At 51.6% G+C, this 27,308-nt stretch overlaps 1 protein-coding gene across 2 annotated transcripts; it reads right to left on the bottom strand.

Annotated features, from left to right (window-relative positions):
* Positions 1 to 27,308, bottom strand: CRHR1 (corticotropin releasing hormone receptor 1). Of its 2 annotated transcripts, XM_013196814.3 has the most exons (13): positions 27,004 to 27,308; positions 18,739 to 18,823; positions 10,259 to 10,378; positions 8,688 to 8,773; positions 7,475 to 7,581; positions 7,100 to 7,220; positions 6,594 to 6,747; positions 6,314 to 6,374; positions 5,388 to 5,460; positions 4,234 to 4,319; positions 2,326 to 2,461; positions 2,095 to 2,136; positions 1 to 280 (listed from the first exon to the last, which is right to left on the bottom strand). In XM_013196814.3, exons 1-13 carry the CDS (start codon positions 27,052 to 27,054, stop codon positions 140 to 142), a joined length of 1,263 nt encoding a protein of 420 aa, XP_013052268.1. In that variant the 5' UTR covers positions 27,055 to 27,308; the 3' UTR covers positions 1 to 139. The 2 variants fall into 2 exon arrangements, with proteins under 2 accessions (XP_013052268.1, XP_066837757.1); XM_066981656.1 differs by lacking the exons at positions 8,688 to 8,773; positions 10,259 to 10,378; positions 18,739 to 18,823; positions 27,004 to 27,308 and adding an exon at positions 7,719 to 8,645.

The raw sequence follows: 27,308 nt of genomic DNA, 5'->3' as shown, positions 1-27,308 counted from the left end.
AGCTTCTGTAGGGTTTCCCACAGCTGCAGTGAGTTCGTGAACCCTCTGCGGGCAGGACCCTGCTCCCACGCCGTGCCGGGGGACCCACGCAGGGGGGACACGGGGACGCCGTCGCGTTGGGCAGCTGGCTCCCGGCTCATCAGACGGCCGTGGACTGCTTGATGCTGTGGAAGCTGACACGGGTCGGGGAGGTGGGGATGGACATGGCACGAGCCACGCGGGCGCGGATGGAGTGCTTGTCCTGCCATCGGTGCCACCGCTTCCGCACTGCCGATCGCACCTGGAGGTGACACAGAGGGGACATTTAGGAACCATATGACCTGCAAGCATTTAGCTATGGGCACTGTGAAGGGGTTATCTGGGCCCCCACTTGCAAAAGGCAATGGAAATCAAGGGTGTTGCACTATTTTTCCCCATGGGGAAACTGAGGCACAGAAATGTCTCATCCTAACAAGTGTTAGGTGCAGGAAGTGAGTCCTGCAGCTACATTGGGCTATGTTGGAGGTCAAATCCCAAGAGCAGTTCAGCCGCTTCCTCTGTTAAACCATAAAAGAGCAAAGTGGTCTTCCCCCCATGGCAAAGGAGAGCACGGAGCCTGGTCCTGCTGGCACCCAGGCATCCCATTCCCCCTCCTCTTTTCTGGTCTCACTATTCAGGTCCAGCATCAAACTGGGGTCCAAAGCTGTTCGGAGGTACCAGCCATCCTCATGGTTGGTGTGACGAGCCAGGAGGGATGCGAGTGACAGCTGGGGAGGTTTATGGCTTGTCTGGTCCATGCTGGTGGCATTTCTTCAACATTAATTCTGGCTGACAGCAGCCCAAGTGCTTTGCATGGCAGATGAATATTGAAGAAATGCCTTTTCATCGACAGCGGCTGAGACAAACACCAAAATCCCCAGCCAGCCCAGCTGGGACTGAGGGGTGGAGATCGTTGAAGGACCATGAGCTGTGTGGCACGAGATGCTCCTGATCCACCAGCAAGCTCTGGTATAGTTCGTTTTCCTCCTGCATCAACAATTACTATTGTGTGTATATATATATATATATGTATATACGTGTATATTGTATATTAATATTGTAATTGTATTGCATCAGTGAGTTATTTAGCACAGCTGAGCCTGTTATGTCAGGATGCTGCCAGCTGCCTTGTATTCCTGAAAAGAAGTTTGAAAAAGAACCCAGAGAGGGGTCTGCATTATCTCTGGAGCTTTAAAATGCTTTTTATGTTGCCAGTCCCTGGGGCTTTGCTGGTTGCCTTCCCGCTCAGCTACTGTATCACAGCCAGCAAAGGTGTGAGAGCATTTAGGAAGAGGAGGAGGAAAGGATCAGCCCCAGGATCAGCCCCTGCTCTTACCTCCTTTGCTTGCTGCTGTGTTTTGGGTCAGGGCCTGAGAGGTGTCATGGGTGTGTACACAGGGATGGGGGCCCTGGACCCTTCTGATGCATCGAATTGCATGGATGCACCCCCAGAGCATTTATTCTCAGGGGTGGATTTTCCTCCTCCAAATAGGAGGAAAAAGTGGGAAACTAATATTTTTTTCTGAGGTATGGTCCATTTGGGCTAAGATTTCTCCCCAAGAGCCTTGCCTTTCTTGCTGCATGTGAAAGAAGCAACAAAGTTTCTCAGTTTTTCGCATTTTTGGAGGCTGAGCATGCCTACTAAACCCAACAAGCCACAACGAATATGAAGCCTGGGGGGAATATTTTTTAAAGGCTGGAGACAGTTGTCCACACTGCCAAGCCCTGGAAGCTGCCAGCTGTGTTTGGTTTGGAAGGGGCACTCATGGGCTATTCTCACAAAAAAAAAAAAAAAAAAGAAATTAGAAGGAGCTGGAACCACATATTCCATTTCCCATGAGAAACAACTCCCGTTTTATGCCAGATCCCACTGGCAGGATGAAGCACAGAGCCAGGGAACAACCAGTTTCCCGTCTGGGTACAACCTGTGGTTGTGCCTGTAGCTGCAGGTAACAGCCGAACTCTGCAAATGCCTTCAGCTGGGGACCTGGGTGCCTGTGCAGGGGCAGAGCCTCAGGCTGAGCCCACATCCCCTCTAAGGATGGGCACGAACACCTCAGCACCCCCAGTGCTCACCTCGCTGTTCAGGAAGCAGTAGAAGACGGAGACGAAGAAGCCCTGGAAGGAGACAAACGTTAGAGTCACAGCGGAGCTACCCCAAGGCTGAGTGGCTTTGGAGCAACGCCAAGGTTTGGGGAGGTCAATGTTTCTGATGGAGAAGGAGTGGGGTGAGACAAAAGTCGCACGTTGTGCTCCTCCACAGCCCTTGGTGAGGGCCTGGGATGGGGCCAAAGCTGAGGACCTTACCTGGAAGGACTCCAGGAAGGAGTTGAAGTAGATAAAGACAATCCTGGAGATCTCATCCTCCCCCGGGTTGACAAAGAACAGCATGTAGGTGATTCCCAGCAAGGGCAGCAGCACCAGCGTGGCTTTGACAGCTTTTCTGGGGGAGAAATCATTGAGCTGAGCCACCAGCACATGGCCCTGGGCACGGGGACTGGCCCCATCTTGCTCCCAGCACCAGCATCACTGGGACTGGTGGGGCTGGGTCTGGACCAACCAGTGCCAAGGGGAGGAGAGAGCAGAGTTGGGCTGTTTCCCAATGTATTCTCCAAATAATTGGGCTGCTTTTGGCAGCAGGCACCTTCTTTGGTTTCTCCATCCAGAATGGGTGGTGGATAGCAGGTGGATAAACGAGACCTGACCTTCAGCTGCTGTGACACGACTGCCTGGATGATCTAGGGCTCGGTTAAAAGGGAATTACGGAGGGTAAGATAATTCAAACCTATCAAGACAGGTTTATGAAAAACTTATCTCAGCTAATTAATTTGATATCTTTTCTTGATGAGATTACAAGTGCTGTTTGTGAAAAGTGATTGTGCTGATGCAAGGGAGCACAGGAAGGGTAGGGGCTCAGTATCTCATTCATTTTGATTAGGGAATGAACAGTGCCAAACTGACATTTTTTTCCCTTAAAAATCATGTTAACAGACAGATTCCAACAGTAGCTTAATGCAGGAAATGTCATCCCTGGTGGGTCTGGGTGGGCTGGGACCTACAGCAGAGCCCCAGCCACCAATGTAAGCTGGGAGATGGCTTAGAAGAGCTGGCAATAACTGAGGATAGAGGGGGCTTCAGCTGGCAAACTGGAACATAACAAAAACCCTGGAATTTAAGATTAAAAATAAAGGACATGACCTGCTCTGGTGTAGCTTTCCCAGGGCAACAGTCACAGCAGTGGATGATCTATCTGCTTTTACCAAAAGGCATCATCTAAGGTGAGCAGGAGCCCTCCAGGCTCTGGTTTAAGCAGGACTGCGCAGTTTATACCCACTCAAACTCTTCAAGTTCTCCTGTCCCACAAAATGTTTCTGGGAAATGGAGATGTTCCTCTGCCCCAGGGTGAAAAATCTTCCCTGCCAAAATCAGGAAAATGCTGGAAAAAAAAATTCTCTCAGAATTGCTTCCTGAGGCAAACCAGCTTATTTCAATAGTCTTCAACTTTGTTCACCCCAGAGCTCAATACTCTGCAACAAGGAGAGCTGGCATCTTCCAGTGACAGCATGTGATTTTTTTCCATTTTTAGCTGAAAAAAGCCACCCTCGACTCCAAACCTACTTCTCTGAACTCAGTGAGATTCACTGATCTCTGCTCAGAAAACAATCTGGAGAAGCACGGTCAAAGTCCAAGGTTTCTTCTCCCCTTCCAGGTACTTCAGAGCTGCTCTGACCGCGTGCCTCCAAGCTGCCTGTGACATGTTCTGCAGCAGGGAATGGTTAAATCTTCCTGCTGTGTGCTGCTTTCTCCTTGCAGCTTCATGAGCAGATTTTGAGGTGGCATCATTTCATTGCTCCTTCATCACCATTTGCTTCGCTGCCAAGCCACAATGTAATTCTCACTTCCACGTCAGGATTTGCAGCCCTGACCCCAACAAGCTGATCGGGTCCCCTCAGAAGATGCTTTTGCAAAAGGGGTCAGCTCCCAGCTGCTCCCTCCAAAGGCAGATCCAGCTGTCCTTCACCAGGATTTTCAACTGACCACAGAAGCAATGGCCATCTGTCTTCAGAAAGCATCTGAGGTGCTCTTAGATGTCTCCACACTCCCATCCCCTTGCTGCATGGCTACTGGGGCTGTTCCTGTCCCCCCTCAGTCCTGCCAATTCTGTTTCTAGTTCTGCTTTCTGCTTAGTTGTCTTCTCTCCCCCCATGCTCTTACCTGTACTGGATCGTCTCTGACGTGGTTGAGGCTCGGAGCTTTGTCATGAGAATCCGGACGATGTTGAACAGAAAGATGAAGTTGATCTGGAAGGAAGAGGGCAGCTCGTTAGTGTCTACTCCCCCTGTTCTCTTCTGTTTCCACAGCAGAGGAAACAGGCTGTGCCAGGGGAACTGGGAACATCTCTTGAACCTGAACCAAGCCTGGGCAGCCACAAAAGCAAGAAGCAGTTGGTATGGTACACAGGGACCCTGCTTCTCACTACGATCTGCGCTGCCCTCCTTGCACAGGGGCAGGACATCTGCATTTACCATTTTTAAAACGTCTTTCCAATACGATTTAGGAATTTACTCAGGGGAGCAGGGGCAGAAGGGCACCCCAGAAGATGGGTGAGGGAAGGGTGGGAGAAAAAGATAAGTGGGGAGGAGGACTGTAAGGCTGACAAAATGATTTGGGGAGACTGGCTGCCATCACAGCAGGGAGCAACTCTCCTGGCTGCTGAACCACTAATGAAAGCAGGGAGGGCAGAGCTGGGGGCTGAGCACAGTTGGCACAGATTAGAGGTAGCCCAGCCACCTGACAGGCTGGGAAATGAGAAGCAGGCTCGATTATTCAGGGAGGTGGAGGGGAGGCTGCTTGGTGCCAGTGATTAATGGCCTCTCAGGTTTTCTCAGCATTGGGTAGGGAGGGGGAAAAAAGCTGTAGGATTTTGTGCTTGGTTCTGGACCCGCTAGTCAAACGCCTTGCACTCTTGCTTGTGACCTGCCAGCCCTGCTCCTGTTCATCCCCTCTAGGAAAGGAGAAGCACCAGGGGGTTGTAAGATCCCTGGGTTCAAGCACTGCTGCTCAGCCAGCAGCAAACTGATGTAGATCAAGGAATGAGGATGAGGTCCCCAGGCAGCTTCTGATGCTTGGCAAAGCACCAACTTGCACTCAAACAGTGCCCCGGGCAGGGACTTGCTGGTGCCTGTGGGATTTCACTGATGGGAGCACCCCTATTAGAGCAAGGTCTCCAGACTGCTCTCCTAGCCTTTCCCAAGTCATCAGGATCCATGCACACTGATTCTCATCTTGGGCTAGGTGCCCAAATTTGCTCAAGGTGCAGTTTGGGTGGGGGGACCCAATATTTACAAGCAAGGTCACTTTGCTCTTACCAGAAGCACTAGGATCATGGGACCTTGGTAGATGTAGTCAGTATAAACTCCTGCTCGCTTCCCAAACCAGCACCTGCAAGGCAAGGACAGGCAGTGTTGGGGACAAGAGGTGTTAGGGACAAGCCTGCAGCATGAGTGACCTGGATTTACTCTTGCCCTTACTCTATGTCTGTAGGTCACTGTCCATAGGGTGAAGGCACAAAGACTTAAGCTGCTGTAGCAGCGAGTAGCTGCTACAGAATAGCTTCTCTGAGACCCCCATGTATGGGGTCTTTATGGGAACTCATTATTGTGGGGCACGGAAGGACAACACGACACGCACACAGGACTAGGGTGGCTCTGTCCCCAGCAGACCCTGCAGGAGCTCATGCAGGTATCGGTGTCCTGAGAGTTGGGTTCTTTTAAATTGCTGCTTTTCCTATGTGTAACAGGGCTGCTGAAGCCAGGGGGCAAAACCAGTACTGCAAAACAAGGCGAGCTGCCACTCATCTGAGCGGGCTCCTTTCAGCTCCACCATCCCCGTGATGAACTCATCAGGTTCCTGTTAAGTCCTCCATTAACAAGTCTCTGTGAAAATGGCTCAGGTGGTGGTAGTTTATGTCTCTACTGGTAGATTAAATCCCAGCTCCATTTAGCAAACACTTTGTAGGAGCTCTGTCTTAATCTAGCCTTTTGCCCCCTTAAAAATCTCATTTGCAGTTTGAAGGGAAAAATGCAGCAGCAGGCAGGGCTCGTGTCACAGAGAGCCTAGAGGTGGGATAAAAGAAAGAATGGAAGAATATCATTTTTCCTCCCACCCTTTCCATGTACCCTGCCTCCTATGAACCCTTGCAGGCGGGATTCGTGCCCACTTTGTGCACAGCTCCTGGCATGACCGACACGCAGGGAATTGGGGCAGAGGGGAGGCAGGGAGCAGTGAGGCTCACTTCTCGTTGTCGTAGTACAGCTTCCCGATGGCCCAGGCGACGATGATGGGAAAAGGAATACCTGCGGATGAACAGACAGATGGGCCTCAGGGGTGTGATATCACAACCAGGCTATGCTATAACGGTGATTTTCTTGCAGAGGGCGAGCTGATACGGGCCCACAGCTCCCATCCTCCTGCTCCTGGAAGCCTTTTTGCAACTATTTAGGTGGAAGAAGAGCAGGAGCAGAGGATGGGGGTGGGCACCACGCGCTGGGCGAAGGGGAAGCACTGGTACTTACACCAGCCGATGCAGATGAACATCCACTTGCGGAGCTTGTCGGTGGAGTAGGTGAGCACAATAGCTGTGTGCAGGTAGCAGCCCTCGCCGAACATCCAGAAGAAGTTGGTGACGTGGAAGTAATTGTAGGCGGCAGTGACCAGGCGGCACCAGACCTGCCAAGGGGGTTAGGAGGTGACACAGGGTGAAGAGCAGAGCTACTTCAGAGACAAACTGGTCACCCCCCATGGAGCACTGTTGCTCCCACCCGGGCCATGCCCAAAACATACCAAGAATATTTCTTCCGTGCTGCCACAGTAAAAGGCAAGAGTATGGATGTGTTACAGTGGAGAAACCGAGGCACACAGCAACACAGACCCCAGCACAGCAATTGAACCTGGCTTTACCATAGACTTTCATTGTCCTCCAGCCACCAAGCAACCCTATCTGACCTCTCAAGCTGCTTTTTTGGCCTTGTCTCTGGGATCCTTGAGCTCCCCACATACCCCAGGGCTGGGCTGCACCTACCACATTGCTCTCGTGCACCTCCGGGTTCATCGTGAACTGCACCACGAACCACGTGGCATTGCGTAGGATGAAGGCTGTGATCAGGTTCCAGTGGATGATGTTCCTCAGGCACCGAATGCTCCTGCAGACGGGGGGAGAAGGCACCATCAGAGCATGGTGGGGGTCTGGGGACTGACCCCATTTGGGCTGCAGGGGAGAACAGGGCCATACGTGGCGCTGAAGAGGCACGAACTCTCCAGAGGAGAGAGCAATGGCCATGGGGTGGACATGGCAAAACAAAGGGGCTCCAGGTCCATCCCCATCCCGAGGGCCGTGGGGTGACCTCTCTGGGCTCGTGCCCCTGCCAGGAGAGGGGCAGCAGGTCGGGTCTCTCACCGCAGGCGCATGAAGAGGACGAAGGCCACGAGGAGGGCCCCAAGGGAGACGCAGTGCCCCAGGTAGTTGATGATGACGGCAACATGGTAGTGAAGCTTGCTCTTTTTCTGAGGAGGGGGAAAGGAGACAGGGAAGGGGTCAGCAGAAGCCCCAGCACCCCACAAACCCCCTTCCTCCACCATGTCATCTCCCAGAGCTGCTCTGCAGACTTGGGGACCTCTTTCAGAAGCCCACTGGAACCCACCTGGTACAGGATGCAGGAGAAGAGGCTGGAAGGCACCAGGGTTGGTCAGATGGGGCTAATTTGGACCAGAAATGCACAAACTTGGCCATGCAATGGACTCAGGCATTTCACATCCTACCCACACCGGGGCAGCTCAGGATTGCTGCTCCTATATCAACCCTGCTCAGCACTGGGGCATCCCTGAGCCATCATCTGGGGAAATCCTGCTGTAATTCATCTGAGTTCACTGGCAACATGACATCTGATGTCTCAGTTCATTCCCCTTAGCCCTAGGGGCAGCTGAGAGGCTGGGCTGAATGTGGGCAAAGGGAGCAAGGGATCACAGGAAGGCATGAGTGATAATTAAATTAATTGATTGCTCCTGCTGTTAGGCACTCATCCAACCTGTGAATTAGCAATTAACTGAGTGAGAAAACCATTCCTGGCAAGAGATATCAGCATCCCAAATACCAGAGGTGCTTATCAACTGCAAATGAACAGCCTGTATCTCTTCTCCTCTGCTCTGAGGGGTGCCTTGACCTACTCAGGGGCTTGTAATTCGTGGTACCCATTTTTCATCCCTCTCAGCTTCCTAAATATCTCCTTTATTACATTGCCAGCAGGGAGGGATGAGGTTTGCACTGTGTTCTTGTACTGGGAAGGAGTTGGAGAAGCAGAGGAGGGTAATGGGGCTGGAGGACATGCCAATCTGTACCGGGCATCCCAGGACGAGGATACCCCACACTGCAAATCCTCTTGGCTTAACATGAAAGGAACCAGGAATGGTAAAATTTTTGCTAAGGAATGAAAATGCGCACCAAGGACAGGGTCATATATGCTGCATGCAAACTTGTACACTTGGCTGCTGGTGTACACCCAGCCCCACAAATCCCTTGGGCCATTCCTGACCTGGGTGCTGGTGCCCTTTAATATTACATCATCTATCCCTCACCCTCCTGTCCAGAGCACAAGCTACCACCAAGCTCCTACCTCCTCACTGAGGATCTCCTGGCACTGGGAGTAGTTAACCCGTGCAGCCCAGCTCCCATTAGCGAGGCACTCCCTGTAGCCATTGTCTGAAAGAGAGGGTGCACAGAAGGAGTAACAGCACCTGGAGATGGGCACAAACCCCAAAACATGACAGATGTGACCTGGTTGTCATCACTAATGTGGGGTCTCTGATATCAAGCCGGTGGTGTCTTTTCCTTTGAAGCCAGCTCAGATGCTGCCTCAGTTGAGACCACAGGATGAAACTCCCCAGGTGCTACCACTGTTCTATAAAGCTTTACAGAAAGGAAAGCAAGGAGGCTTTTTGCTTTTTTTCCCCAGAAAACAGCAAGGCCTGGGGAAGTGCTTTCAAGATGATCTGTCCCTTGGGATGATTCCCCAAGCCTTCCAAAGCACTCATGGTCTGAAAATGTGGTGTGGGAAGGTCTGAAAGCCCATCCTAGTGTTTCCAGACCTGGGCAGAATTGCTTTTGGAAGAGCCTCTTTCTGCTCCCTATGCAACCGGGAAATCAGAGGCAATTCAGCTTATATCTTAATGGGAACATTTCAGTCCCACTCAAGGGCTTTGGGTCTGCGCCAGCACTGTTCCTCAGTGCTGGGATACCCTGATGCCTCCCAGCACCGAGATGCAGCAGGAGCAGCACAAAACCAACTCCTCCATTTGTTCCAGCAATCACCAACCATCCAGTGAGTGCTGCTGCAAAGGCAGCATGAAGTTTGCTCTCCTCTCCCCATGTTAGGAGCTTTCTTCCCCTCCCAGCAAAGATGGCAAGAGGAGGCAAGACTAATTAGGAAGGCACGGCTCTGACAGCCCCGGAGCAGCCTCTGATTAACATCAGCACCAGGGTGATGTCGGGCTTCTGCTATTAAAAGGAGAGACCGTGAGCCTCATCAGGGTGATATGATGGGACAGGGATGGGGATGGCTCTTAGGCAGGCATAAGTGCAGATTAATGCAAGGAGACTCCTGCAGCTGCATGAACGGCACCGCCAAGCAGGAGCCGTATGCATGTGATCTTCCACAGTGGCGAAAGGGTGTGGGACAGAAAATGTGATGTTTTCTGCATGAAGCAAGATGTTTCTTTCATCAGAAGTAGCGTTTGGGTGGACAGAAACTCATCTGCGTGCTAGGAATGGCTCTGGGGGCTTTCCAAATGCCTTCACTTCATCCCCTGTTCCCAGCACGTCGTTGGCAGTGACAGCTCAGTCACCCGTGCTGGGAGATGAGTTGCAAGGTCCCCGTGTCCTTGCTCAGCTGGGGGCTGTAGACCTGTGTAGCACCTCCAACAGCAGGACAGGCTCTCCCTTCACTCCCTGTCTCCAAGATGGGGACGTCAGCCCTCTTCCCCTTCACGAGTGCATACCCAGGAGCATCTCCTTATACAACCACCCTCTCCAAAATTTGAGATGAAGGATTCTTCCCTTTTTGGTTGACACATACCACAGAGCACCTCAACAAGCTCTGCACCCAGGGATGTTTTGTCACTTGTGTCCCCGGGTCTCTGCTCCCCCACCCCTTACCCATCCTGTCCCCACCGGCGCTGCCCAGCTTACTTGTGGTGTTGTACCGCACACCGTAGAAATATTCGGGGCAAGGACGAGCCACCAGCTGTCCCACCGCACTCCGGGGCCAGCACGTGCCGATCAGGTCTACAGAGGCGTTGCACTGGGGCCCTGGTGGGGAGAAGGGTTGAAGGTTAGTGGAGGTCTCCAGGCCACCGAGGACCATCTCCAGGCCATTGAAGGTTCAGGGTTTGCCCAGGGAGCTGGGGCTGTGGTCCAAGTTGAGCTGATGGGTTGCTGCAAGCTCAGCTCTGAGGGAAGCTTCAAGGCAGACGCCAAATGCTGTCTGTGCTTAGGCTCCCCAGGGGCTGACTTATCCATCCTTTCCATATCTATTGCCTGGGTTCTGCCTGAGCACCCAAGTTAAGCCTGGTTCTGTACTAGGCTGCTTTTCTGACCCAACTTTCCACCTGAGGTCCCCTGCTCTGGTCCTCCAGCCCTGCTCCTTTCTTCAGCCATGACTTTGGCATCTGGCCCTGCTACAGCCATAATTTTGCTGTCCCAGTGGTGACTGCAGCCTGGTGCTGGAGAGCCCCTCCAAGCCTCTCACACCTCCTGGCTCCAACATCTTCCTGGCCATCCCTGCTGGTCTATTCCAGCCTTTCCCAAGAAGAAAGCTCCAAGTCTGCTGCTGCTATTTCAGATTTCAAGCAGGACTTGTGTGCTTTTCCCAGCTACACAAGTGTGTTAATGTAGACATTAGGTAGGCCAGATTGCAGGCTTTTTTATGTATAATTTGTGTATATTTAGAACAACATGTACTGTAGCTAAATATGTCCTAGCTACATCTCAAAGTGAGGTAGGAGGCACAACGGCTGTGATATCAATACAATGCGATCCCTAGCAGGCAGCAGATGGATGATAGGCAGCAGACCCAGGAAGGGGCAGAGTTCAGTGCAAACCGCTCCTGGGTAACGGAGATGTTTGTGCTGCCAGCACAGAGCCAGACATTGCCATTTCCAAAAGCAAACTACCCCCAGTTTGCAGCTCTTTGGGTGTGAGAACAAAGCGTTTCCTCTCCACCAGGACTCGACACAGAGCAGGTCGCTGTTTGGAAGCCTTTCCCAAGACATCCTATGGGTAGAGCTGGCTAAAAAAACAGCAGAACAGAAAAGCAAAGAGTTGCTTTATTACTGTGATGAAAGATCTTGGGGTGGGGAAGCATAATATTTTTTTCATTGCTTATCTGAAAAATTGATACTGTTGTTTCTTGGGACACTCTTAGAGCAAATTCTCAGTGTGAAGAAAAGGAAGGTTTGGTTTAAATCTCTTTGCAAGGGAAAGCAACTTCCAAGTGTGTGAGCTGGGGAAACATCCGAGTGTGCAGAACACTATCTTCTGCCTTCCATAGCTTGTAGGGAGAAATTAATTTTAACAGTGACCTTTGCTTTTAGCTTTCCTAATGTGTATGGTTGCTGTAGCAACCTTTAAGTTAACTGTTCTAAGCCAGTACTTCTTAGGAAAAAAGTTGCATTTAATCACGCATGTAGGGTGCACATCTGTGCTCATCTGCATCTATTAGCAACTGTTGAGCTCCTTAGGTGTTTTGACCCAAACTTGACAGAGAAATAGAGGGGTCATAGGGAATGAAGTCCCTATTTAAAATTTTATAATACTCATTCAGATAAAGAACTGGTGATTGCTTCTACTAAGGACAAAGTTAAGGTGTGAACGCTCCCTCCCCCATTAGCCACTTGGGAAGCCACACGTATACCTGCAGTAGAAAATACTCATTTGGAGTAATCCAGCATGAGAAAACAGGGCTTGCGCAATGATAATGTCAAGAAGTCTCTCTGTGACCAGTGGGGCTGAGCACAACCCCCATTTTATTCCAGTCTCCCATGCCTCAGTTTCCCGTCTTGCATCCCAGAGGTTGTGCTCAGGCACAAATGCAGGCTGCTCACAGGGGACAAGCAGCAAGACACAGCAATTAAAAGTCAGCAGAGCCAGAGGCGGGCAGCAGCACTCTTCCAATTAGTAAAGCAAAACCACTGCAATACCATTAATAACCAAAACCATAAGTTCATGGAAATGATGTGACCAGGCAAAAATGGCACTGTGCTGTTACAGTTCTGCTCAAGGTTGGATATAATACCTCTGTATTTCTCCAAAGCATTTGATTTAATACTGCTTGGCACTCCCATTAGAGCACGGCAACCACCTGCCAGGTGACAAAGACAGCAGATGGGTGTCACATCCCACCACGGCGGGGATGCGGGGTGGACAGAGCCAGCACAAGGTGGAGCAGCATCACCAGGACCTCAGCCCCTCCGTGTCCCACAGATCAAGGTTACTGGGTGGAGTGGGATTTGGGCTTGGGGTTGCAGTGGTGTGAGGCTGCAGAAAGCTCCTGGAACTGCACCCGATTCACAGCAGGCTTTGCCCCAGTGCTGCTGGAAATGGCATTTGGAGGTCCATCCAGACAGTTTTGAATCTAGTTTATATTATATATTTATTTATAATATATTATATATTAATATATACCAACAAATAATATAGCTATAATATTTCCCCCACTTTCTGAATCATAGAAATGCTGTGATGTCCAGCATATAGGGAAGAAAGTCTCTTGCTGGGGAAGGGTTAAAGTAAACCAGTGAAAGAGAACAGTGCAGGGAGGGCTGCGATGTCCCCTTCGCCCATCACGACCGTCTGCTCCAGCTGCTCCCCAGAGGCATGCAGCTCCCAGCATTTAGAGCTCTGTTTAGCATGGAAATGATATGTATCAGTGCTAAATGCATTCAGATCTGCTTCGTGGCCCATCCTATTTGCAGAGGGATTATTCTCCCAGGTTCTGCAGACACCTGCTCCGGCTTTCTCAGCACTGTTGGCGGTGCAGCCACAGTTTTGGTCTTTGCAGCAAGAAAGGTCAGGGACTTTCCTATGTGCACCCAAATCCCCCAGACTTTGCTCCCTCCTACACAGAAACGCAGCATATGTATCAGGTCCTGCTTTGAGACAGGGAACGTGGCACAGGGGAAGTCATTCAAATCCCTTCTCACCCTATTTCCCTCAGGCTTTTGCAGCTTTGGAACAAAGCAAAGCTTTTCCTTTCTCCTGAAAAGAAAAATGCCAGTCCAGGGACCTACCCTGAGACAGCTGTAACATAACTGCATCAGGATAACTACAGCAGATTCCCTTCTGTTTCTATAAAAGAGCCTTCCCCAGCCTGCCTCCACAACTCAGAAACTCCTGAGATGGCTCCAGGCTAAAGCCACGCAGACGTACGAAGCCTGGCAGGGCAAAGTGCCCTGGTCCCAGCTGATCCACCAGAAGATTTGGAACAAAATTAAAGAGGACAGAGCAAGCCTGTCCTGTGCCAGCACCACCAGACGCATGGCTGCAGTGCCCTCAAGCTGGTGCCAGGAGGCCTGGAACATGATTGCACCATCAAACCCTTACTAGAATGGCATGAAGAGGGGTAAAGCAAAAGTTGTGCTGATACAGCAGCATCAATAAACACAGCCCCAGCTCACACCCCAGCAAAGCTTTGCAGCCGCGCAGCATCACAGCTTGTTGCTGAATTCCCAGCAAGTTACAGCTGCTTGGAGGCAAAGCCTCTCTCCCTCCGCACAATGAAAAAGGGGCAAGGAGACACAACAGAAAACTGAATCATAGGCTCACTCCATGCTGAGAGTGGTACAGTTATTTATCTCAGGTGTCCCAGGAGGCTGAGTAAGAGCTGAGATGCGTTAGCTCATATCTCTACCCGTCTGGAGATCTTACTCAACCACAATCATCTCTGTCCACCCCGACGGCCTCTGTGACTGCTTCTCAAGCAGGCTGACATCCCCTGCTTTGGCCATCACTTCTGGGGGCCTGTATTTAATAATCAGGGCTTCACTTCCATGTCTAACCAAAACATACTCACTGCAGGCAGCACCTGAAGGGCAGACCCACACTGTGAAAAGTCATCTGCACCCAGGCAGTATTACCATGCTGGTAGAGCAAAAGGAGCCACTCCCTATCTTAATACCTCCACATAAAAGCTTTGGTGGGGATGCTCTTATTTAAAGGCTCTGATGTGCTCAGGAGGGATAGGTGCTGAATGTTTATGAGGAACACCTGGAGGCACCAAGGGAAACAACGCTGAGGGGCAATTTACATTAATATGGGGCTGAAAGTGGGGTGGTGGAGCTATTTGCTTTCCCTCTGAGTTGAGGATGGATACACAGGCTGTCTGGGAGCACTGTGGTTGTCTCAAAATACCCCAGCTGTTGCTCACACCCTACACCCAGTGCTGCTTTAGTTGGTGTTGGATGTTTCTATTTACTTCTGTAAGAGTCCAGACCTTAGAAAAATCTCCAGCAATCTTCCCAAGCATTCAAGTTTCATGATCCTCAAAGAAAAATAATTACACAGGCTAATTAAGCGTTATGATAGCAAAGGGTCTTCGTAATGAATTTTCAGCTTGTTGCTATTCACCATTGTTGGCTGTCCCCTGAGGTCTTCGCTGCTGTTCTGGAGAAGGATAAACAGGAGGCACCAAGCCTAGCTTCTGCCATCAATGGGATGCATCTGTGCGATGCTGTCACCTGAGACTGATCCACGTCAAGCTTATGTGAATCTTATATATGTATTGAGTATATAATGTGGTGGATAGGGATCGTATATTTGTACAGAATATGTAATGTAGTGGGTTGGTTTGGGGCAGATCTTGTTTTGATCCGACCCATGGTGTGACCGGGGTTGTGTCATTGCCAAGGGCAGCAGCCAGTGGTTTATTCCCTGGTCTCGCCTGGGCTTTGCTGGTGGCTGAGCAAAGAATTGCAATCCCTTGCTGAGAGAGGTTTCCTCTCTGATTTGGCTAAAACGGAATGGAGCAGCTGGCAAGGATTTTACTGCATTCAGTCCAAAGTGCAGTTTAACTGGTGTAGCTGCCGCTGAGATGTGCCAGCATGCTGCTTCCTACCAGAAAACCTCAAATCATCACTATCTTCCCTCTTCCACTACAACAAAACCTATGAATAAAAGCAAGTTTCTATTGACATCCCTGTTTCCCAGATGATGGAGCAGAATGGCTTTATCAATACCAGCATACACTTTAAACACCCTGATTTTTTTTCATGTAGGTGAGTTCAAAATTTTCAGCTCCCGAGCCTATCACTGCAATCCCTCGGTGCTAAGTCCCTGCCAGGACTCCCTGCTGCCTCTTTAGCCCTTTTATTAGTATTTCTGCATCAGTGGGAGAGATGCCAATGAGGCTGAAGGGAAGAGAGGCACTGATGTTGTTAATTTGACCTTTATGAATTTAAATTCCAGTCTCTTCCCCGGAGGAGTCAGAGAGTGAATGAAAGAGCTGCGGCTCAGGCAGGGATGGCTGTCGTGGTGTCAGTGGTGTGGGGCTGGAGCGGGTGGGAAGGCTCCTGGTCAAAATGTCACCTGCTGCAAAACATGTCTCCAGACCTGTCCAGCAAAGCACATGCGAAGGAAATGCTCGCATTGCTTGCTGCTCTCCTGTGCCTCTCAGCCACCACTTTTTGCTGCATCCGGACCAGCTCAATTTGCTTTATTTAAATGCTCCCTTCTGCCCTTGAAAAAGGCTCATTTTTAAAAAACAAACAAACATTTTTATTCATTTCTGCCTAGCTTTGGTGTCATTTTCCCTTGCTTTAGTTGAACATGCAGTGGCCCAAAGCACTTCTTTCCTGGGAAGAAATCAGCTGTGCTCCATGCTCACTCCTGGGCACACACACGAGATTGAGGATAACAATTTATTGTGATAACAATTTAATGGCTTAAAGTGGTGAATCGTGCAGCCGGGAGCAGCCAGGGCTATTAGCAATTGGGTGCCAGCTCCTTGGGCTGATCCAAGCTTGAATGTTATGAAAAGCAAAATAACCCCGGGAGCACCCGCTCTGCTCGAGTGCTTTCTGCTGGGCTGCTTTGGAAAAGTCTTATCTATTAATTAGGAAGAGGCTTTCCCATCTGCTCAGATTCTTAATTCCTTTCCCCGGAAAAGACCATGGTGGGAAACTGTCCTGCGGCCACAGCGGGATGCTTCATCCCCAAGGGGGGAAACGACCTCGTCCCTCTGCGAGCCATTTTGTGGCAGGGCAAAGGGAGAAGCAGCTGCGCACAGGCCCTGGGGAGCCAAAATCTTCAGGAAGACAGTTTGTTGTTTGCAGCAATCTGGAGGCAGGGAGCCCTTGGGATCAGCACCTTTCCACCCTGGACAAGGGATGTTGATCCTTGTTATTTCTTTTGATTAATTAAGCCTATACTGGGAATTTTTTGGCTTCCAGACATTTGGAGGTGTGAGCCGACCCGATTTTTCTAATGCACCTTGTTGATCTCAGGTCCAGCCTGATATAATTTCTGCCTGGAGGAGTAAACAGAAAAGCAGCCTCAGCGATGCAGCAGCTAACCTACATGCACGGGTGCCAACCAGCCAGATTCAGGCCCACCAAGAGGTATTTTCAGTCAGGTTGAGCCACCACATCTCTGCAGGGGTCCGGATGAGGCTGAATGCCAAGGGACACCACACTGCGCTGTGGACAGGGTGTTTAGAGGATGATGGATGAGAACCTGGTGAGCATCACCCGGACCTCTCTGCATCACCCTGCTGGGAGCAGAGACCTTTTCAGCTCAGTGCACTTGCTTTGGAGAGTGCCAGCGCCCAGCAATAGCACTGCACAGCTGTGCATCCTCATTAAAAAGTGTGAAATTAAGTAATGAAGGGACTCGCAATGTGAGAAGGGGGGAGAGACCAGGCTGGGCTATTTTTTTTTGGAGGAGCAACGCCGTGGCAGGCCCACTGCTTCACGTGCCTGAGGATCCGTGGGCTCGTGTTGTTAGCACGTGCTATTTCCCAAGGGTTACACAGACATTAACAAATTAAGTCTCACGGCCTTGCTGCAATTCTCATTAGCATCATCCTAACAAGTCTCCACGTTAAATAGCCTCGAAACAAAGTTGCCAGTTTTGTAAATATCTCCCCCTCAGAACTGCTGCCTAAATCAGGCAGGGCTTAAATGGGCCCCAAGGATGAGGGCTGACGCTGAGCTCCGCTTACCAAGCAACAGACGTAAGCCAATTAATTTCAGCTCCTGCTCAAAGCCCCCTCCCCGAGCTGGGAGCAACTCTCGTGTGCACCATCCCCATCCCAAATCGATCGAGTTACCCAGGCATGACAGGTCAGAGAGTGGAGATTTTGCAAATCTGCAGCCTGGCATGTTGTGTTCTCCATCCCAGAGTGACGGGGGCTGAGGCGCACTCACTCCTGCCATGCTTTACACCAGTAAATCCCAACTGAACGAAGCCCAGTGCTTGTAAAAAGCAGCACGCGCTGCTTGAAAATGCTCCCCACTCCCTGCTCTCTGCCCCAGGCTCAGGAGGTGACAGCAGCAGGTGACGAGGGCCATGAGCTGGGCACGAGGAGGATCTAGGGGCTGCTGCCACCCTGGCTTGTGCCATGGGCCAGCTCCTGCGTCGTGGGAAGATTTGGAGGTGCTTGGCTGGTGCACCCCACCATGCCGTGGATCAGAGTCAGACACAGGTTGCACCAGGTAGGAGCGTAAGAAGAAGACAAAAGCAAAATTTATCACAGCTTAATGCGGCCAAGGACACACTCCTTGCTGAGCAGAGTAATGAAACCTTCAGGGAGCAAAGCCCCTGAGTTATGACCGGGCTTCCCACCTGCACAGCACCCAGGACAGAGACACGCAGGCATTCCATTTCCACCTCCAGCCTTGCTTTACCCTCAGCTTTCTACCCGCATGTCTCAGGCTGGGATGCTCCGCAGCACCATGCCTTGGGCTCTGCCAATGGGCCAGGCACAGAATCAGCTGATGTTAAGCAGAAATTGCTTAAAAAGTACTTTTTAATCTGCTGCTAATGGGAGTGGTGTGGCAGGGAGCCACCCGTCAGCCTTTTGTCACCCTGACAGCAAGGGATGCTCTGCTGAGCAGGGACTGGGGCAAGCAGGGCAATTGCTCGGTGCACGCTTTGTCTTCTTTCAACTGTGGGAAAACGAACTCTGTAGCAACTCTGAGCCAGGGAGGGCTTTTCTCCTGGTCCCTGGGAGCTCCTCTCCTCTCCCTCAGCCACTGTTCCTCTCCCTAAATCTGTCAGTAACCCAGTGAGGCATGGACGTAGGGGACAATGGTCCCCAGTTGGTACCAAGGACCACTTTGGCTCCTGGTGTCCTTGGACATGCAGAGAAGGGGCAGCATTGGAGCAGGCACAGGGCAGGTGTCTCTTTGCCCACCTCCCCCTCCAGCTCAGCCCCACGCACAATTTATTTTCTCTATTTTTAGCTCTCCTGAGCTCTGCATCTTCCACCTGCCTCAACTGACACCCTGCAAAGGTGCTGATGCGGCATTCACCACGGGGCTGCAATGCAGCCTCAGCACATCCCCACCCCCTGAAAAGGAGCTGGATCAGCCCAGAGACCTCCCTCCCACCCCGACTACCTCTGCCCCAGGTGCTCTGACCAAAGCAAGGGCAGGCTGGGGACACAGGACACTCACCTGTGTGGTTGGTGGCGGGCGGCAGGCTCTCGCAGTACTGCTCTTGGATGGAGGCTGCCACTGGGCTATCCCACAGGAGAAACGCCTGCGTGGGGAGAAATCAGATGGTAGCAGGGTTATACACACAATATACAGCTCCCCCGTGCCTTCTTGGATGTGGCAGCAAGTTGGTCAGATCCGAGCTTGCCCATGTCTTGATGGATGTCACCCCCCAAATCTGCATGGTGGATGCGCACCTGTTTGTGGGACCGGTTTCCCAGCCTGGGGCTGGGGGCCTGATGTTCTCTGCTTTGTTTCCCACCCATTATTCATCTTCTGCCCCAAAACATCTTCCCCAGCGACTCATGCTGCAGCCCTGCACAGCCCCCGCCAGGCCTCAGAGCTTCTGCTATTTAGCATTTTAACCAACATTTTTAGTTTTAGCATCTTTGCATCCTGAGAGCAGGCAGGGGAAACATGACGAGCCTGACACTGCGCTCAGATTTGCAATACCTTATTAAAATCACAGCCTTGTAAGCTGTCAGTGGGAAGATGCTAATATGCATCCTTAAGGAGACCTGATCCAGTCAATCAGGTCTGGATGAAGCCTTCGTTTAGGAGAAAGGCTTGTCTACGAGCACTGCTATTCCTGCAGTATTGGCAAGCATTGACCAGAAACTATCCCATCAGCAAGAGCTTCTCCAGAACAGCTCCCAAGCAGCTCTGCAGCTCCTCTGGAAGTGAAAACCATTTACTCCATCTACCTGGGGAGCTATTTTGGAAAAGCTGCTCCTGAATGATGGTTTCCAGCAGCGATTGCAACGAGCCCTTTGGTCCTGTGCGGCAGGAACAACCTAGAGACTCTGCCAGCAGGGGCTGGAATCAGTGGCAGGCACGGTGGATGACCTGGAGAAGGCCACGTGGACTGCAGGTGGCTGCTCCTTTGGCTTTTGCAGGAGTTTGGGGAAACTGAAGTTGAGGAAAGTGATTGCAAGGGCAAGGCACAGCTGCCTGCTTCCTCCCCCAGCTGAGAGGGGTGACCGGGGCCGATCCCTCTGCTCAGGGGATGGACACCAACAGTGGACGAGGCTGAACCCAGAAACTTCCTCCTCCATGCCTTATCTCCCTTTCTGAGTGCCATTTACCTTAAAAACCACCCTGCGTAGGGAGGACTGTGTCCTCCCCATACCCTTTAGACATACAAACACTGGCTCCTCTTGCTGGCACATCCAGAGATCTCCTGCACCCTATCAAAGCATAAGCAGAATTTATTCAGACGGGGAGAAAAGCTCAGCACCCACTTGCTCTTTTCCAAACAACTATTTACTGCCTTAGGAAGCTGGTTTTGACAGCAAGAGAGATGTCAGGCAGACATACAAGCGGAGCTGAGAATAGCTTCCTTGTTATGACTGCTCCAGATGGCACAGGGGATCCGGCAGCAGATCCCTGCCCCAAGCTCTGTAAGGGCTCCCACTGCACTGGTCCCGCAGGATCTGGGCACATTCAGTGATGCTCTGGGATCGGTGGGGATGAAGCACAGCCCAGAGATGAGAGTGCCCGAACTCCAGAGATGCCAAAATGGGGGTGCAGTGGGGCTGGATCCCCTCTGCTCGGTGCCTGCTGGATCCGGTGGCTCTTTGCACAGGCAGCTGGGGTTAAAGGTTTCTTCCCCAAAGGGCCTGGGATGGTTTGCCTACCTGAACAGGCCTGCAAGTGTTAACTGGACTTTTTTGTGCTAATCACAGCCTGCTCCAGCCTGGCAGTGCCCATTCTCCTTCCAGACACAGGGAGAGGTCTTGGCACTGGGCTGCAACATGGACTGAGCTACTGCTGGAGGGGGTGAGGATGGAGAGAGGGAGTGCAGGCTCTGGGCAGGCTTTGTAAGTGAGCTAAAACTGCAAAACCAAAAAATAATAAAAAATAAAAAAATCCCCAAAATAGAACAAAACAAACTACCAGTTTTTGCTTGCTTTTAAACCAAACTCTGAATTTTGTCTCACTGCAATGTGGCCAAAGCTCACACCACAGCCTTTTTACCTGGTCCTGTCGGCTTTGCAGCTGGAGGGGATAAGGTAGTGACTCCAGGTGCATTTGCATGAACCAAAAGCATTCTGCCCATTTAGCCTGATGGCCAGGCTCTCTTGCGTGTTTTGTCCCCTGCAGGTTACTTTAACTCCTCTGCAGGCTTTGCAGAAGGAATAGGTCAAAGCTCTGTCCTTGCACAGCTCTGCCTGCCAAAGCATCCCTGCTGTAAGCTGCCACATGGCAGCCAGCAGGTCCCAGCCTGGCTGAGCTGGAGCCATGCATGCCCCAGCGGCCCTTTCCCTCTGCCCTCCCGGTCCTGTTTTGACACAAGCTGCTGAAAACCATGCTCTGCAGTGAATAAAACCTCTGCGACCTCTCCCAGGCTGCCAAAATCCCAGAGAGCTTCTGCTGAGCGTTCAGCTGTGGAGGCTAAAACAAGCAATCTGCTTTTGCAGAAGCAACCACTTTGCACAGAGGTCCTGCTCAGCCATGGCATTCTCCCACGAGGATGGTGCTCTGCCAGGAGCTGCATGGCCCCGTGCTGGCAGCAGCTTCTCCTCCATCTGGAGCCACCCATGGCTCCACCGCTGTTGTCTCAGCAGCCACCCAGCTCCCTCCCAGGCTCTGCTAACGTCTCCAGTTCACATGTGGAGGCATTCCAGCAGATGCTGAGGACACCTGATTAAGCCTAGACCTTGCAGAGCACGACTGGGACACTGCCACATGCTGCTGCTCCAGCATTTGCTGTATCTTGTCCACAGCAAGCACAGCTGTGGTCAGTGTCCCACCCCCAGCACATCAAACTTGGGCCAGAAGGGAAAAAGAGGCACACAGGGCATCTTGCTCAGGCTTTGCTGCACCACATAGGGTGGGATGTCCCCAGCCCATCCTGCCAGCCATGCCCTGAGCTGCTTGATTTTTTTTTTTTTTAAAGCTGTTCCAGCTCATCAGCGCGAGGATGCTCAGGATCTCACTGCTGATCTGGGTGTGAGCAGCAAACTCGCACGCACACACACGCACATGTGTGTGCACGGAGCATCCATCTCTCTGACCTGCCACTGACCTAGCAGCAAAATTCAATTAACAATAATTAGGAATTAATGTTCCCCTGCAGTGCTTTCTCTCTCCAAAGCAATCCACAGATATTAATTAATGAACTAACATCTGAGTCAAACATCACCCCCCCATCCTATATTACCCAGAGACAGGCTTGTCCCCCCCCCTTGAGATCTCATTGCCTCAAACAAGATCGGATCTGCATGGCAGGAAGGGCTGACAGCTCCAAGCTGCGAGATAGATGGCTCGTGGCCTAATTAGCAAGCTAAGATGGGGCTTGGGTTTTCCGTGGCCAACAGGGCTGTAACTGGAGAGCAGAGTGATTAGCAAGACGCGAGCAAGTGGCTTTTCACAGAGTCAGGGAGGTCAGTGGGACTGATGGATGGTGAAAGCATCCGAGACCCCCCCAGGTGGGTTGTGGGGGGGTCTTTTGTGAGCAGCAGAAAGCAGCCCCAGTGGCTCAGTCACTGCAGGAAATCCCTCAGGATGAAGGCATCTGGAAGGGGATGTCACATCCTCCTGCGTGTAGCACCTGGGGACAGGACCTGGGCTGGAAGGATCTATCTTAGGAGACACTTTTTATGGCCTCTGCTCCTGATCAGATGCACTTAAAACCTGGTTTTGAGCAGCTCTGCCCTGCTGGCTCCTTCACCCAAGGACACGTGTCCATGGTTGCTCACCACAGCATGGGTGCAGCACCAGCCACCCTGTTGTGTCCTTGCTGTAGGGACCTTCCACTCCCCTTGGTCCATCCTTCCAGCCCAGCTGGGCTTGCTGCCACCCTGTAACACCGCTTCACACTTGCTCAAAAGTAAGTGTGGAAGAAGAAAGTCCCGCCTGGGACAGTCAGGACATACAGGCTGGGGAAGGGCTGAGCAGTCTCTGTCCCAGACCTACCTTGAGGACTGATCCTGCTCTTGGCCGCGATCCTGCAGGAAAAGGCACCAGACTGGGGGTGCTGACTGCAGTGAGCACGGCAAGAGCTGGATGCCAAGCTTGGGTTGCAGAGCTACACCAGCAGGCGTGCAGGGAGGGCACAGGGCAGCACAACTTGCTGACACCACAGCTGCAGGTGGAAGTGGCCTTTGCAAAGCTTCACCCAAAGAGCTGCCCGTCGGCTGCACGTGGAGGTGGGCATGGTGCCTCCAGCCCGCCCCGTCCCCTGCTTTCACCCCTTTGTCCTCAGCTCCTTGACTTCCAGCCACTGCAGCTGCTCAGCTTCTTACCACCTCACCTGGAGGGCTCTCATCCCTTGGAAAAGTCCTAAGCCAAAAATGATAACCCCAGGGAGCTCCCAGCCCATGAAAGCCCCCTGTACGACTCCATGCCTTGACAGTCATCTGCTTTGCCATGCCCTGAGTTAAGGTTTCTTCGAGCCCCCGCTTTTTGAACTGTTGTTCCTTCACTTGCTTTTGTGCAAATCCACAGAGAGCCCTGCAAGCATCGAGGCAAAGCAGCAGATCAAGGCTCAAAGCAAGAACCAGGGGAGGATTTTCTATGGCTAACGTTACCCGGGGTGTGGGGGGGGAGGAGACAGGGAGCAGACTGCGATAATGCTTCCATCTGGCATTAAAATCTGGGAACATATGAATTTAGCCATGTTAGAGGGCCAGCCTCTGACGGAGGCTTTGGTGTGAACATTTATTCTGTTTGGAGTCTCTCTCTGAGCATGCTGGATGCAGAACCTAACAAAAGAATATCAATCAGGGCTAAATGAGTGCCTGTAAAACCTGATTTATGGGCAATTAAAGGTTTTCCTGGATTACACTCCAGTCTCTCACTGCACATAAATAATTCTGACTTCATTTATCTATCAAAAGGGACGTGAATTTTTGGGGACAGGTGGAAAAAGAATAATGTCATTCGGGTGCTGGAAGCTAACGACACAAGCAAGTTGGGGAAGGAGACGTTGTAAATCAAAGCAGCTCCTATGGCTTCTGGGTTGGCCAGAGGAAAGGCTGCTAGAGAAGACGTGGAGTGATGGGCACATCTACAGGACTGCTTTTCTGAAGTGTTTGTATTAAACTCTCCTGCAGACTTTAATTATGGGACCTTTGTGCATTCAGATATTTTGACTTTTGGGGTTGAAGATTTGTTGTCCCCAGCTGCCTCCCACAACCCAGACCTCACCTGTCTCATCACTCTCCCTCACCCATCACCTTTTGAGGGTTATGCCCTGGGCTGAGTATCTGCCATTCAATTCACCAATAATTTTCCTCCAGTTTACCTGTGTTCACGTCTGGGGAAACCCTGACCACAGCAAAACATCGGCTGCTTTTGCCATTGCGTTTTCAGGCTGAGCCGTGCAGGATTTCAGGGTGGAACGGGGGCTATTGTCCGCGAAAGGCCAACACCCTTTGCCCATTGCTGTCTGAATGGAGGCAATTGCTTCTCAGTGGGCGACTCATTGATAAACCAGGGTATTGCTAGGAAAAATACAGTTGGGGGAAAAAAAATATAACAGATGGGCCTCTGGGCATGTTCTCCCATCTTCGGAAAGAGCCATCCGCTCCTGAGCAACAGCTCTCAAGCACTGGAGAAAGGCTCTTTGGGCTGCTTGCTCAGGGACTTCCACTAAAGATTTGTGCTTGGCTTTGGGTCTGGATACCCTTCTCCTGTGTTAAAAACACAGATGTAACCTCTCCAAATGCTGCAGCCTCGGACCACAGCTCAAGCTGGTTGCTCCCAGCTAACTTCTGAGCCAGTCCTGTGCGAGATTTCTGGAGAGCAGGGCTGTATTTCAGGGCAGGATCGAGCCTTCTGTGCAGGCTATTCTCATTGCATTTCTATATATTCATCCTATGGCGAGAGAGCAGCTATTCTGGGAACAAGCTGTGCCATTTCCATTCACTTCTTCATTGAAAATGTGAAACCACGGGGGTGAGCTCATACACACTGCATCTACTCCAGCTTTTAAGGAATACAAGGACTGGAGGAGATCCCCAGTGTCTGTGTCTCCGTGTCCTACACAGCAGCAAAGGGGTGGGGAGCTGGTTCTGGAGCTTATTGTTGCTGGAGCGGATCAAGGGATAGGGGAAACCACCCCCCACCATCAGACCTGGTTCTCTGTAAGACATTTCTACACTATTATCAGCCCCCGAAATGTCATCAGTTCCTGACATCACTGCACGTGAACTTGTTCTTTTCAACCACGTGTTTAGTTTGTTTATATGATGTGCAGGATGCCAGAGAGCAAGATCCCAAAGTTAGCTGCCTGCCTCCATGTCTGTCTGTCCGACCCTCTCAAGGGACGTCTGCTCCGCATGGCAAGGTGGACAAACCAATGCTAAACTAGAGCTGATGCACAGGGAACACCTTAGCTGTGCCAGCCCAGGGATCTGCAGGACGCAAAGCCTGCCCAAGCAGGAGAGACTTGCCCCTTGGCTCTGTTAGAGCCAAGCTGCTGCAGAGACAGGTCTTGGTTGAGGCTGGAGTTTTCCTGTTTCTTTTAGCTAACCCTGTCCCCAAGAGAAGCTTGGCTTTGCCCACAGCTTGGGCTGCACTGCCAGACCTTGGGGACAGTCCCGACACCACTGGGAAAATCATGGAGCCAGGGCATTGTGTTCTTTGAGAGTGTAGGATCATGCTAGAAAAGGATCTAAATACTCAATACATATATTTTTAAGACAAAATAGATGGATGGGTTGTGAAGGAGTGTTTTTCAGCTTGGGTGCACTGCTCAGGGCTGGCTGGGGGAAACTCCTCTTTGCTTGGGCTGCTTTTTGTGACCCTCTTCCTGGCCCCAGCCCCAGTGCTGGGTGGTTTCTATCTCAAACTCTGGAAGGGTTTTGAGGACTCAGCCCCCATCCTCACAGGAAGACCACCCTTGGGGAACATGTGGGAGAGGCTAAGGAAACCCCCAAACCTGGCGGGGTCTAGCAGAGCATGGGAGCTGTGTCTCAGTACCTTTGCACTGTTTTTCTGAGCACTTCTTGCTCCCACAGTAGCTACAGGGATCTGTCATTCTTGCTTGGCTGTCCCTATCCCAGATCCTGCTCCTATTGCATCAGGGTGGTGGCTTTGCCCACGGTGTCCCCATGTAACATCCAAATGGCACCTGGGTGGGGGAAAGAGCTCCTGCTCTATCTCACCTTCATTGCTTATATTGGAGCCAAGCAAAACCTGAGCTAGGGAATACCCCCCCCCCCCCCCCAAAAAAAAAAAACAACTCTTATAAAACAGGATGGGGCTGTGCAGTTAAAAGCAAAAGAAGCTTTAAAAAGCAGCACCAACTTGGCAGGGAGGGCAGTCACTGGGTGCTCATCAGCTCTTCTCACCCAGGTGAGAACTTTTTATCCAAAGGTGCAGCTGAATTTGGGTGGTAAGAAACCAGCCTGCAGGTATGAACCACAAAGGTGCTAACAGTGAGGGCTGACCCTCCGTGTTTTCCGTCCTTTTGATTCTGCAGTCACAACTGGGCCACTGAGACAGCATTTTGCAGAGAGCCAGGCAAATTTATTTATTTTTTAACACTCTCAACACAGAGATTTAATCAAAAACTTGGTCATTTTTTTTAACTGCCCACCTAGGTCTGTTAAAATAATGCTCGGGATTTCACTGGAAACATTTTCCTCGCCTCATTCCCTGGGGTCTGGGATCTGAACATGCTTTGGGCTGGGAGCATTTGCTTTCTTGATGAGCCCTCAGGGAGGGAAAAATATCGCTTCTGACAAAGCATTTGCATTTTGTGCAGAGCTGCAAAATTAGCAGTGGCTCCAGTTCCACCGTGAGCAATTCAGAGAGGAAAGTCTTGAGATTTGCGGGTGGGGGGAAAAAAAAAGGAGAGGTTTCTTTAGGAAATCAATCAAAGGCGGGGGGAAGAATTCAGCTTTGCATTTGTGCTGTCCCCATCCATCACACCCCCAGAGTAGGCTGCTGGGAGGGGGTGGCTAAGGGCTACTGGTGGCAGCTGGTTTCACTGGGAGGCATGAGGTGGGGAGTTGCTGGGAGAGCCGGGCTGCTCTCGGGGGGACCTGGTGGTGAGTCCCTGGCTCTAGCCCCCTCCCCGCTAGTTTTTGGGCACTCTTGCCAAGACCCCATGCTCAGGTGGAGGATCCTTCCCGGGGGCTCTTTGTGTCTCCTTTGACTTTTCCCTTCCTGGAAAGAAAGGGCAAAGTCGTCGCGGAGACACGGAGCGGGGCAGGGTGCCGAGGGGAGGGAGGCAGGAGGGTCCCCGGGGGAGCAGAGGGCTGGCGAGCACCTTACCTGCAGGAGGAAGAGGAGGAGGAGGAGGGCAGGACGCAGGCTGGGCACCATCCTTAACTCCCTCTGTGCCCAGCTCCCCGGGGCATGGCCGGCAGCGCTCCCCGCTTCTGCTGGGCTCCTTCTGCCGTCGGGGCTGCAAAATCCTCGGGGCTTCGCGCCGGGGCTGCAAGGAAGTGGGTAAGTGCCTTCACCCCCCCGCTTCGCTCAGAGACCCTCTCCTGCCTTTATAACCTCCCCGGAAGCCGCCCCTCCGGCTGCCCACCCTGCAGCTCGCCTGCCGATGGGCTACATCCCTCCCCATCAGC

The sequence above is a fragment of the Anser cygnoides genome, chromosome 22, assembly GCF_040182565.1.
Source record: "Anser cygnoides isolate HZ-2024a breed goose chromosome 22, Taihu_goose_T2T_genome, whole genome shotgun sequence".
NCBI lineage: Eukaryota > Metazoa > Chordata > Aves > Anseriformes > Anatidae > Anser > Anser cygnoides.
Note: the sequence above shows the minus strand (reverse complement) of the source record. Positions and strands in the feature narration are given on the sequence as shown.

Bases quoted from the DNA above. Each gene is read 5' to 3' on its own strand.
- CRHR1 (XM_013196814.3), bottom strand. From the start codon at position 27,054: ATGGTGCCCAGCCTGCGTCCTGCCCTCCTCCTCCTCCTCTTCCTCCTG. The intron at 8,774-10,258 runs GTAAGCTGGGCA...CCTCTCTTTCAG, and splicing joins TGTGCGGTACAACACCACAA to ACAATGGCTACAGGGAGTGC. The intron at 7,582-8,687 runs GTAGGAGCTTGG...CCCCCTCCTCAG, and splicing joins AGGAGATCCTCAGTGAGGAG to AAAAAGAGCAAGCTTCACTA.